The sequence below is a fragment of the Centruroides vittatus genome, unplaced genomic scaffold, assembly GCF_030686945.1.
Source record: "Centruroides vittatus isolate TY-2023 unplaced genomic scaffold, ASM3068694v2 contig_15, whole genome shotgun sequence".
NCBI lineage: Eukaryota > Metazoa > Arthropoda > Arachnida > Scorpiones > Buthidae > Centruroides > Centruroides vittatus.
Genome location: NW_027120927.1, coordinates 1,565,022 through 1,578,867, shown reverse-complemented (window position 1 = coordinate 1,578,867; position 13,846 = coordinate 1,565,022). Strand labels below are relative to the sequence as shown.

General features: G+C 30.2%; 1 protein-coding gene across 5 annotated transcripts in view; it reads left to right on the top strand.

Moving 5' to 3' along the window:
* The window catches only part of sp3 (spermathreecae), a 68,087-nt gene that overhangs the window by 446 nt on the left and 53,795 nt on the right, over positions 1–13,846 (top strand). For all 5 annotated transcript variants that reach the window (XM_067262569.1, XM_067262566.1, XM_067262565.1 and 2 more), the window contains exon 2: positions 4,171–4,251. In XM_067262569.1, the coding sequence (XP_067118670.1) occupies positions 4,171–4,251 (81 nt within the window). The remainder of the gene's footprint in view (positions 1–4,170; positions 4,252–13,846) is intronic.

Sequence of the window (13,846 nt, the reverse complement as noted above, 5' to 3'; positions counted from 1 at the left end):
ATTAATTGTAATTAAGTGGGGAAGGGTTGCGAGTATTAATTATAATTAAATGGAGGAAGTCTGTTGGAGAGAATTGTGATGAAATGGGAAAAATGTGAAAGTTAAATGCAATCAAATGGAAAAAGGCTGTGAGGAGTTAATTGCGATTAAATAGGAAAGGATTGTGAGGAGTTAATTGTAATCAAATTATGGAAAAAGGCTGTGGGGATTAATTTTGATTAAATGGGAAAGGATCACGAGAGTTAATTGTAATCAAGTGAGAAAAGGCCATGGATATTGTGATGAAGTGAGAAAGAGCTGTTGTGAGGATTAATCATGATTAAATGGGAAAAACGTGATAGTTATAATTAATTGAGAAAGAATTGTGAGAATTACTTGTGATTAAATAGGAACAGGTGATGGGAATTAATTGTAATTAAACAAGGAAGTGTTATAAGAATTGATTATAATTAAATGAAAGTGAAAGTATTGTAAGTTAATGAGAAAAGTAATAAAAAATGTAATAATTTTGTAATTATGTAGCAAAATATTTATATAATAATAATTTTATCTTTAGCTGGCATATTATGGATATAAATGTTTATAGACCTAGATCTGATGCCGATGATCTGGATCGGGCTAGCATAAACACAAATCCTGTATGATTAGTTAACTGGAAATTATCAACATCGGGTTGTGGCCCTTTTTTATGCTATTTATCATAAAATCAGCATCATTATTGTGATAAAAATACAAAAAAGCTTCACATAGACTTGAGTTATATAACTAAAACTGGTTTGTATGTATGTATGTATGTATGAATGAATTTTTGAAGATATATTTTAATGAGTTAATGTAGGTATGAATATGTAAAAAGAATAAAAAGTTACTTATTATTATTTGCTTCAGTTGGTTTAAGTGGACCTTTTTTGGCCTCTGGTTTAGGTGCAGAATAAATGCTTATACTGTGTATAAACATTCCTTACCTATACCATATCTGTGTAATGATTATACAAAGTTAGACAAAATGCATATTTTGATTTAGCAGCATACAGACTTTGGTTGGATGAGGAAGGAGTACTGTTAATAATCATGATGTTGTGGTCTGTAGAACATTGTGTGTTTACCATGGAGACTTATTTTAAAAATAACGAGTCCTCCATCACCATGCAAAGAATTTCTGTTGCTACTTCGGGCTGGGACATCATGACAAAGTCCTCAACCATCAGACAATCATAAGATGGTGAAACAGTTCTGTGGCACTGTGTTGTGTCATAATGGAAAAAGCACTGGTCATCCAAGTACATGTCAGCCTCTCTACAGGTGCAGGAGGTCTGAAATAGGCTAATCCAAAGTCCTCAGTAATTGGCCATCAGAGACATCTTGGCACTGGAAATGTCACATTGTTCCCTGCACCACATCATCACAATGACCTGCAATTTCATCCTTAAAAAATTCAGGTCATACAACAATTTTATTTGCTACTATGAATTTTGCCCAATTTTGTAGTATGCATGTAATGAATAATAACAAAACACCAAAAATATATTATTATTTAAACAAAAACTATCTTAAAATAACAGAAGAAAAAAACCGAAAGTTTTAGATTAAAATATATTTTATACTAGTCCTTTCAATGATGCATTATCATCTTTATCAAACTTTTGGAACATATTATGAATATCAAACATTACATCTGTAAATTAAAATTGCATTCAATTTTTTAAAATTCAAAATTATTTCTAACAATTATAGCCAAGCTGTAACTTGCAAGACCCATGCAGCTCTTCTAGATCTTTATTGTTACTCCTGTATACTTATACAATTTATTTTTATAACCGTGGAAATACTACTTACATATGTATAATATTTTTGTAAGTTTTCTGACTATGAAGTAGTATAATATACACAGAGATTGCAAGTTACACTTACAAAAATATTATACATATGTAACCTCAAACATGCAACTGAAAGCTTGGGTACACTCAGCAATTAAATGAGCATTTACCTAATCAGTCAGTTCTAAAGTACCAGTAATGTAACAGTAATATTTACTATACAACAGTGATAACTATAGTAGTTTAACTATATATAATATAAATATATAAAGTGACTCTGTAATAAGCATTCTAATAGAGGATGCAGCTCTGTATTTCTAGTAGATTGTGTATGTCTCCTATTGTGACAAGGTTTGGCCACCCCTGGTATAAATCATTTCCATGCCAGTGACAATTTCTACATCCTTTTTGCAGGCTTTCTTCATAAATTTTTAATTTACAAAAAGAGTCTGAATTAAAAACATGGAGGATTTAAATTTTAAAAAAGGAATTCAAAATAGAAGTAACATTCTGTGGAGTTTGAAACATCAAAAGTTTTTCATTTTTTCTCTAAAGATGGGTGAGATGTATCCAAATATTGTTAGTTTTAAAGGTGATTATTATATACTCTGAAGGAGCAGATATTTATTGTAACTTTACATGAAACTAGTACAACAGTAGTTAAATTTTAAGTTTAAAATGACTTACATAATATAGAATGCATGTAAATGATGATATAAAAAGAATGTTTATCATACATTGTTCATAAGTAATCTTTCTGCATCATCATTTATATACAGTAATTATGAGATATTTCAATCCTTCATAGTAACCTTAAGTACTTAACAAAATGTTTTTGTGTTACACACTGATATGTATAGAGATATTCTGCAAGAACATATCTTTTCAGTTTTTTGAACAAGAACAAAGCGAAGAATATCATAATTATTCAAGAAAGAAAAATTACAATTATTTGTTAAACATAAATTTAAACTATGGGATGATTTTTAGGCTAAATTAAAGCTAATTTTTAATTAATTAGATCATAGAATTTTGTTTAAAGATAACCAGTTATGCTCTCAATACAGCAATTAATATAAAATGTAGTTTAGAGACAATTTTAGAAAGTATTTCAACAATTTACCAATTATATTTCATAAAAATTTGTTTAAAAGTTTCCATGGCTTTTATTTTTATTTTGATGTATCAAAAATATAAGGAAAAATGCAGAAAATTCAATTGTTAATTGTTAAAAAATGACAGAAAATTGTCTTCCTAAGTTGACATTTCTCTATTTGACAGAGATCAAATTTTTCTATTTTGTCTGAAGTTTCATTCTGCAATTAAACGACAAATGACAATTCAGGTAAATAGTTAAAATGACAGAATTATGATGTCATAAAAGAAAATAGTAAATAAACAAGTTATGACATTATTCTAAAAATAAGTAAACTTGTCATCCTGATGTTGATCTGCTTTAAAATATCACATTATTTAGTCATTACTCATTTATCTAATATTTATATTGGCAGAACTGTTAGATTTTTATTTAAATATATTATAAAACAGATGATGATATGAGATTTTTTTTAATTAGACAAGAATTATGCTTAATACTATTTAAAAATTGACAAGATTTATATGTTTTAAACCACTCTTTCTTTAAAAAAAATTATTTGGATGGAAAAATCAAGTCGACAGCTGTCAGAAAGAAAAAATTAAGCATCTTTAGTAGTAAGAGTTCTTTTTCTAAGAATGTTAAGACAGAAATTCTCAGATGTTTCCTTGACTACCAAATATTGGAGCCTGTTTTTGGCACGTCTGAAGTCAAGTTCCACATGTTCAACACCTGTAGGCCCATAAGAATATAAGTTGAGTTGAGAATACTTGGTCTAAAAATATTTATAAACTATTTTCTGGAATTTTATTTTAAATTCAGTTTGTTCTTTTATTATTTTTTCAAAATACAAAGTTTTTAAATGTTTTAAGAAATATTTTATTATTTTTTTAATATGTTATATAAAGAAATTATTTAAAAAATGAATGGATGCTGATAACAATCTTGTGTGCATGGATTAGCATACAAAAAAATTACAGGTAATTGATGAAACATTTGATAAGAGCTCTCGGAAAGGTTTCCAAGCAGATTATTAAAAATCGGATCAAATTCTAGGAATTTCAAACTGATAACAATCTCAACAAATTGCTTCTCATACTTTTGTATAACAAATTCAGATCCATTTATCGAATGTATCTAAATTGTAAATTTAGAAAGTGTTGTGATAAGAGATAAATTTAAATTAATTTTGAATCTGACAATAAGATGTTTATACATAAAAATGTTAATAAAAATCTTTTAAATTTGTATTTTCAGCATCTCAAGTTTCCAGCGTACATAGTCCAGTGTGTTTGGGAGTAGTTTATGGAGTAATAGGAAAATTTCAAGTTCACTCAGGTATGTTTACATGGCAAATTATAGTTTTTCTTATTTCAAATTAGGAAAATAGAAAATTTATTTTGCAAATATTAAGTTTTTAATCCAGTAAAGGTTCAAAGATGTGTTGCCATGCAATCATTTTAGAAAGAGTTGGGATATTTGTCTTCTGAAAGTCAATGGCCTCTGCAAGATGCAAAAGTAAATATTTTTATTGGCGATTTCCCATTAATTAGCTGGTCTTTGTGCTTTACGAGTTCTTCCAAAAGAAAAGCAGTCCGATTAAAAAAATCAGACACAAACTAACCAGTTTATTCAAAATCATATAGTTTGTTATGATCACAGTTCATCTGCTTGTAAGTGTTTGAAGAGTTAAGAAAAGAATGAAAAAATATGTAAAAAATGATAAGAATGTATTGTGTCACAAGGTCAGATGTTAGGTATATAATGTCCTTGGTGTTGTTCTTTCCACATGTAATGGTTAACTTTTTCTATTACATAATTGTTTTTATTGTATAAGGTTATTACAGTTGAGATAAATTAAATTATTGTTTGTAATTTCTTCATAACATAAACTCATGCTAGAGTACATATTTATCAAAATTAATTTGAAGAGTATCTAAAGAGAATAATGAATAATTTAATTGACAAAGTAAGTTCTTGTCAGAACATTTTCACATCAAAAATGGGCTATTTGTAAAATACAAGAATTGAAGTCATACGAGATGCATTTGAAATCATAGAAGAATGGTCGACTTTGACCCTAGTTAAGACGGAATTAGATATTTGTGACAGATAAGAGGTTAATTTTAGCTTAATCAATAATGTCGTGTGTACGGAAGTTTGGTAAAAATTTGCTAATAGTTATAGGATATTTATGTTATGATTTTATCACTTGATACCTACGGTTAAATGCATTTAAAACTTGCAGTGTTTAAAGGAATTGAATAAAAAAAATTTTTTTAATTCTATAATTTGTAGAGGCATTAATGATGTTACAGTAATTTATATAAACACTAATATTCTAGATTACAAAAATATACCAATTTCATCAATATTTTATAAGTTTCTAGCAAACTGTTGGCATTCATTCAAATAAATATAACAACAAAAATATGTAATTTTTATATAGGAAACAGGCAATTGAATAGCAGATAACGTGTAGGTAGTAGGAGCTATTGTTTCCTTCTTTCAATTGTAATTTATGCATTATTTTTTTGTCATAAAAATGTCTTGTGAAACATGGACAAGGAAGAATTGATGCCAAAATAGCAAACGGCAGGTTTTAAACTAGTAAATAAAATGAATTTTCGATAACAAGAAAGTTTTTTACATTTAGATAGTTATTTAGATGGTGCAGAATACTATACAAGAATAGGATGAGTAGAAATTTATTTAAAAGAAAGAAAGCAAATTAGAAGTAGAATTTAATAATTTTTTCTTATAAGTCACAGTTTGAGAGTTTAAATGTAATTTTTTATTTTTCAGCAATTTATATGATTGTTTACTTTTTCAGAAAAAATAGAGTTTGTTAACCTAAAACATAAACAATCACTTAAAAAGTTGTCATTTTTTATCATCAAAGGTCTCTTGTACAAAGATATATGGATTATTTATGAAACTACAATACAGAAATTTCTGTGGAGAAGATAAAAATACTTTAGTGACTTCAAAGAATTGATGAATTAGTTTCTCTTTATACATTCTTTGAGCTAATTTTATCCAATCTTGACACATTTGGTGAAGTTCTTTCTGGAGTATTAAAGGATTTAGCATGCTTCCATTAATCTCCTTTCTGTCATTTTATGGTATTTTGATCATTTCTTAGTTCTTCTCCCTGTCATCATCTGTTTTCTAGCAGTTTTCTCTCTCCAACCTGTTTGATTTTGATGCACTACAAACCAGAATATTTCAGAGTTTGTCTTTAAAGTAAGTTTTAGAATTTAGATCCTGTTTAAACAACAAAGTAAATACATTCATAATTAAAAATGGAGATTTTGTGATAAAGTGCAAACATATGAAGTTTTCTATTTTCTGTAGTTTTTACATTCTCTAATTAATTTATTTATTTTTAGAATCGTTTTTAATTTCGTAAATAGTCTGGTTCGTCTGTTGAATGACTCCGTCGACTTTTAATTCTCGGTTAAATGGATTTAAAAGGAGTAAAGTAAAGATGTTAATAGTTAATGTTAGAGTTTTATAGCCAGAAGCTTTAAAGTAATCAATAAAAATGTATTATTTATAGAAGCTTATTCTATGCATTTCTTTTTATTTTTTAAATGTCATGTATAGGAAATTTTTATAATTTTTGAATAAAGGTAAGAACGTCAGTTTAAAATCTTAATTCTTTATAGAAAATTTAAAATTTACTGTTGTTTTATTTATTTTTGTATCATTGCATTTCCAAGACATTTCCACTTCAGAATAAACTTCTCTGAACTGGATATTACTGGCAAAGGCAAAGAGCCTAGGGATGGCCGGAGAAGCAACTACTGCCTTACGCAATCCCCATTCCTTAGCAAAATTGGTTTGTGTGAGACGCTTCACCCTTGCTTGCAGTCTTTGTAGGAATCCGTCATCAATATTTTCACATTCCGTGTCATTAATGTATTTTTGCATCATGGAGTTATATGTGGGTCTCTGAAGAGACCCACATATAACTCCATGATGCAAAAATACATTAATGACACGGAATGTGAAAATATTGATGACGGATTCCTACAAAGACTGCAAGCAAGGGTGAAGCGTCTCACACAAACCAATTTTGCTAAGGAATGGGGATTGCGTAAGGCAGTAGTTGCTTCTCCGGCCATCCCTAGGCTCTTTGCCTTTGCCAGTAATATCCAGTTCAGAGAAGACCCCTTCCCTTAGACCGATACTGGATATTACTTTTGGCAAGTGGGATTGAATCAAGGGAGCTGTTGCATTTGATGCCAGATTAGTTTCCAATTTTTTTTTTTTTTTACTACGCTAGAATGGTGAGTGGTTTCGATAGTTTTAAACTATTTTCAGCATTTTAATCCTCATGCTGTTCTTTTTCTTCCAAGAAAATATTTATTAGGTGCTTTATGTTAATTAAGAAACATTATAACTGTGAAGACTTATATTCTTCTTTTTATCGCAATTAACTTTTCTTTGTTTGTACCAATCAAAGAAGCACTAGCATAATCCATCACATTTTAGGTCATTAATGACTTTAATGACTAGAAAGATCAATGCGCATTGTTCAAAGATGAAAATTGATCTTTCATTGTTCTCGTCCTCTCTTAACAGCTCGTAATTATGTTTAAATATAATCTCTCTTCTCTTTTTGTAGGGTTTTGTATTTATTTCAATATAATGGCATCCCATTTATAGAATATAGAGGATTATAATTAGACAAAAATAGAAAGATAAACAGAAGTGTGCATATACAGTCAATATAAATTTATAGCCAGAAAAATTGAGTCACATTTTAAAATTGAAAATATTGACATCTTCAATATATAAATGTATCTTTTCAATCTAAAAAAGTACAAATAATGATTGTAATTTGTTATCTTTCTTCTTTTTCCTCATCTGCTCTATAGATTTATTTAAAAATATCCTCTCTGTCACTATCAGAAAATGTCAGGTGGAGTCTAGAAAACCATTTTAAATGGCCTTATCATTATTTTATCACAGAATTCTTACAAATTTAAAAGTACCTAAAATTATGAAATTGCCATATAATCGGTATATTATTAACTATTGCTTGTATAGAAAGTACAGGTCTGAGGGGCATTTGATAAAAGCTGCAACTTTCCTCTACCTGATGGCATTATGTTTATTTGAGCTCATGCTTTCCTCCTACGTCAAGGAAGTTAAAAGCTGGTAATATTCAATTATTATTATTATGTTTTTTTATTCTCTGCTTTCAGAATAAAATTATCCTGAAAGAATTTAGGTAATTCTTATATTAAAAGATGTCAATTATGTTTTCTATAAACATAAAGAAAATATAACAATTGTGTTTTTGAAAAGCTTAATTTTAATAATTCTTGTTTTTTGGTATCTTCTCATTTAAATGTTGTACTTAGTTTAATTTCTCCATCTTTTTTTTTTACAAAAAAATAGGAATTAGAAGGAGAGAGGGAGAAATTTCTCCTTGGAAAGTCGTGTTCACGGAAGTAGTTTCCATGGAGACGTCATTTTATTTTTATTTTTTTAAATTAAAACTAAAATATAAAAGGAAAATTACATATTCAAATTCATCATTTTCTTTTATCTTAAGTGAAAATTTTATATTTCTTCTCTTTGCATTTTTAACTTTATTAAGCATCTTTCTTCCAAATTAAGTTATTATATTCTCTTTAGTTAATTAAATTTATCATTCTTTCTCTTACCAAATTTAGTTTTGTTTGATTAAGATATTTTTGATAGCCTATAAAATTCAACATCATGTCTGTAACTCAAATTTTTATTTATTTATTTTTTTTTTATGGATTCGGGTAGGTGAAAAATGGAATTGCGTGATTCTTTCTCTCCACTTTTTTTGTAATTTCGAATTAATCAATTTTTGGCAGAAGGCCGGAAATAATTTATAAAGCTTTTAGGCACTGTATCAATGTCAGTTTTTATTTTCTTGAATAATTAATTAAATTTGGGATAATAGGGAAAAATAACTAAAATTTTGCATGATTGCTCTCATTTAAGAAACTTTCAACACTCTAAGTGTGGGTATAAATATGTGTTTTAATTTTTGCCAGAGAATGACATGCTTAGTTTCTCTTAAATTCTATTTTATTTCATATTTTTTTCTAATGGAAAGACATCAAAACTCAAGTCGTTAATGGAAAGAAAAGAGCAGGAATGGAAAAGCAAAATAAAAAAACTACAAGAATAATTGATCACACTTTTTTCCTTACTCAAAAAAAAGCAATGCTTAATTTCTTTCTCTGTGATGTGAAGTAGTATTCTGTACTGGGAAGCAATTTCCATCCTTGTTATGGTGATAATTCTCCAAGATTTTAAACATTAAGAGTTTACTCTTAATGTTTAAAACTGAAAATGTTGGGTTTTATAAATGGACTTATTGGCAAGGTTCTCATCTACTCCAAACCGTGATTATAAAAGATGTTTATTGCAGTCTTTCCCATTTGGTGAACCATGGACCTTGGGGTCTAGGCAACCAGTTTGAGTTCTGCGGCATCACATAAAATTCCTACTTTTTAAAATGCACTCAGTTTTATAATAACTTGTTGCCATCTCTTGTGATGGCTCATTGAAAATATTTTTTTAATAATGGCTTATCTTTAGAAAAAGGGAGTGACTATAGCTCTTAGCTAATTGGAAATCGCTGGTTTAAAATTTGAACTTTTCTTTAATGAAAAGTGCTTAATTTATTTATTTAAGATTCTGTAATATGAAGTTTACAATTCTGTTATTTTTATTTGCATAATTTTGCATTTTTGCTGATTGCAATGCTAGTTTAAAGGTAACATAGTCAGCAACAAACTGTTAGCTTAGACTGCAAATTTTTGTTTTTAATTTTTCTAAACAAGTTTGAATATTCCTTATTTAATTTATTAAATTCTGCCGTGCAGAATAAAAAATTTTGGTTTAAATCTGTTTTTATTAGGATTGCATTTGATTCCCCGTAGAATGCGACGGTTGCATTAAAATTAACTAACAAATTGTACGCAGAGGAGGAATGATTAAATATTTATTCGGTTACTATATATGTTACATTTATAGCAAAGCTTCTGTCATAATTACTTACTGCAACATCAACTAAATCTATAGTTTTAGTCACCGTTCAACATCACAGAGAATAATTATGTTATTTATCTTGTTGCAGCATCATTATCAGTTATTTATCTTAATTATATTAGTAGTAAAGGTTGGTTAGAATGTATTTCTATCTATTTTTTAGCATCTGTATCTGTTGGGATGCTCTCCTCTCTGGATGAATTCTGAGAGATCATTTCATTTATAAATTCGTAATCCAATAAAAAGTATGATTTTACAGATAAACTTTTGGAAAATTCTGCTTACTCTGCTAGACAATTATATTAAGGAGCATAACAGCTTTCCAGCTCATAAATTTTACATTCTAACGTAATAAGCCACATCTAGGTTTTCTAGACAAGTTTAAAAATTGTTTCTCACAATTAAATTTTTCCATCTTGTACCTCCACGGAGAGTTACAGTGGAATCAAAGCACTGGGAGCAACCTGCATCCATTCGTAGCTTGATATATAGAACAAACGAGATTATAGGAATTGATTTGATCTTCCGAAACTAATTTGTAAATTCTATAACTAAAATATTAGTTCCTTTCACAGTTGTAGTAGTGCAGATGTTTTAGAGGTTTCCAATTTGCTGGGAGTGTCAGATAATTTAGTTATCCAACAAAAGGATACGGGAGGAAGTAGATCACGCCTGATAAGATTAAAAGACTTATATTTAGATAACTCTCTGCATGAATTTGGTTTTAAAATTTTAAAAAGTGGCAACAAATTTTGTTCTGTAATTTTAATGATACTTAGTGGATCGATCAAAGGACATTTGTTATATATCAAGATGCATGATATCATTATCACTGATAAACTTAAATACAAACTTCTATTTTCCCAGATCAATATTGACATTTGTAATTTTCTTCTTTGCTTGTGTAAACAAAATGGATACTAAACATAGAAGGAGAGGATTATATTTGTAAACGTTAAGGAGGCAGAAAATTGGAAAAATATAAATATTTTCTCATGTTTAGAAATTGTTTTCTTGTTATAAATTCCGGCAAGCATTTTTCTGATAAGAGAAAAAAGTAGGAGGAAAGATCATTTCTGTGTTTATAACTTTGATTGATGAAGGGTATTTCACTTCTTTTATTTTTGTCTTTGGTATATTAAAAATGCCAGTGGCAATTTCTACACACAAACACACCAAAAATCAATTGCAAAACTCAAAAATCTGAATGTTCCTAGGCATCTAAATAGTTAAAATAATGTAATTTAGAGGATTTTTAGTCTCTAGGGGAATTTATTTCCCTTTATATGTTTTAAACATTGAAATGTTTACATCAGAAGATTTTTTTCTGTTTTAACAATTCAATTTCTATTTTTTTTTCTCGAAAAATTATTCCTATACAGAATAATTCATCAATCAGTCATGTTCTTTTACCAGCAGAATGGATGTTAAATGTATTATTATATAAAATACTTCTACGTTGAGATAAATGTATAAACGATCGATTGTCGTTATTAATGTTCTTTTTTCTTTCGAGTGTTACGGACCTCTCGTGTGAAAGAAACGTATCCACTCTTCCAAAATCCTCCGATTTCTAGAGGAAATGGGGATTTTACGCATTCGTAAAAACATATGAAAAGGCATGGCAGGCAGATGAACGTTTGCTTTTATTTATTGTGAGCAACGAGGGGAATAGTTTGTAAAATTCATTAGAAACGTGAACGCTCGATGACTGTCGTCACGAATCGTTCGGTAACATTTCGTTGCTAGCGTGACGCGCGATGTTGCATCTTTTTGTGTGGGAGTTATGCGGCTGCAGGGAAGTCCGGGGGGAAAAAATGGTGTGTGAGAGGAAAATGTATGTTGCTAGAGCCGACACGACCACTTTACAGAGGTAGATGAAAATGATGGTGTAGCTCACCACATACGGTAGAATAGGTTAGAAGGATAATGGCGAAAAGTGACGTATCTGCCGCCCACTCCCGATAATGAGTCTCGTAATTTCTCGAGAGAAGCGAACACGAGCTAGAAAGGAAAACAGTATTAAGATGCTTCGAATTGCATTCTGACACTATTAAATTGTAGTTTGCAACGTTTGGTACAATGCAAGAAAAATCATTAACATAATTTCGCCGACTTTAATTACACCGTAACGAGTGGAAAGAGGAATTTAATAAACGTTACTAACAATCGACTCGAGTACTTTGAGTAAATAATGTATTCGAGTTAAAGTTTTCACAAGTTGTGGCAGATTTTTTCGTGCTTTTAATCTTTAAATGTTCTAGGTTCTAGGTTCTAGGTTCAAGGTTTAATTCGCGAGGCGTCACGCTTTGGAAAGGCTCCAAAACACCCCTTTCCTCTATATACAGTATATATTTTTTAATTTTTAATTCTCTATGATTGGTTGGCAACACGTGGAGGCTTTTTGTAGGTCACATCGATTCCCCTACGAGTGTGGTTTCTCGATCGAAATCACGAGACGTCACTGGTCCTCCTCGCGTAATTTATAAAGAAGTAGAGTACGATTCGGTAGAGTTAAGTAAAGGTAAATGAACCGATAGGTCGAGCACACGAATCTATTTCTATCCCTCAAAAAAGTAATGTATTCTTTATAGGAAGGGTTAGAAACAGAGTTGTAACGATCTTCTCTACCTATTCCACACTTCCTCGATTTTCCTGCTACCGACGTCATTTTTGTTATTCCTCATTCTCGGTCGACGAGTTACGAAAGGGATTTAAAAAAAAAAAAACAACTTGATTGTTTACGCCGGAAAGGGGCGTTTGGAGGTCGTTTGTCTGTCTCGATCGCTCTGCCGGTATGTTACGTGTACGACTTATCGATCTAACCGCTGCATTTCTAGAGTTGTACTTTCGTTGGCAGGTGTACTCGGTATGTACTGTACAGTACGTAAGTTGGTTCCCTCGATAAGCCGCAATGCGACGTCTCGGAATTCACACACGCCCCCTTAAATGAACTTCTGCGCTCTAGCGCTCTATTCGGCTTTCCGATGTCAATTGTTTGTGGTTTTTTCGTGTTCTGTTCGAATTCCGTATATTGTTTTTTGCTCACACACCGAATAAAATGGAATCGATGTGTGTTTGTGTGTCGTTTTCTCGAAGAGCAAAAATCGTTTTGCCGTTATCGATCGTAATGCGAGTCGAAGTTAAATTATTTTCGAATTGCATACGTGTGTCTCTTATCCTGTTTCGTTTCGCGTTTTGTGTGTGACCGTGCCCTGTTGCTGTTTTTCCTGTTTTGTCTGATGTGTCTGTGTACGTCGTAAGAACTTGCCTGTAAGCTTTCCTGTTCGTGTGCGTGTCAGTGTGTTTTATATTTATACGTGCTTGTTTTTGTATGCGAGCGCATTTGTTTTCGATCGTTTGCATACATTTAACGCAAGTAAAATGCATACAATGTATGAACATAAATTACAATTGTATTAATATAAATGTAAAAATATTAACGCAAGTAAAATGCATACAAATGTATGCATGCGTTTATGTGCGTATATGCACGCATTGCCTTGTTTTTATGTATTTGTTTGTTTTTATACTGGCTTGTATTTCTATGTAAATGCGCCCGTATTTATGTGAGTGCGTTAATATGTACTTGTACTGTACAGTACGTGTTTACTCACGTTTACATGCATTTATATGTGCTCGTAGATGTTTACCGCTGGTGTTTGTATACCTTTATATGTTTCTACGCAGTTTTCTAACAGTTTTCTTACCAGGAAAGTTATTTCTTACGTATCGACTGTCTGTAAGAATGGGGAGATTCCTCGATTTTCCTGTGTTTTTCGATAGTTCTTAACGACGTTTCACCGATCGATTTGGACCAGAAAAATGTTTTTTCCCGTTATTTTATACGAGTGTTCTTAAATCGAGATAAAACAAAGGTGTATTT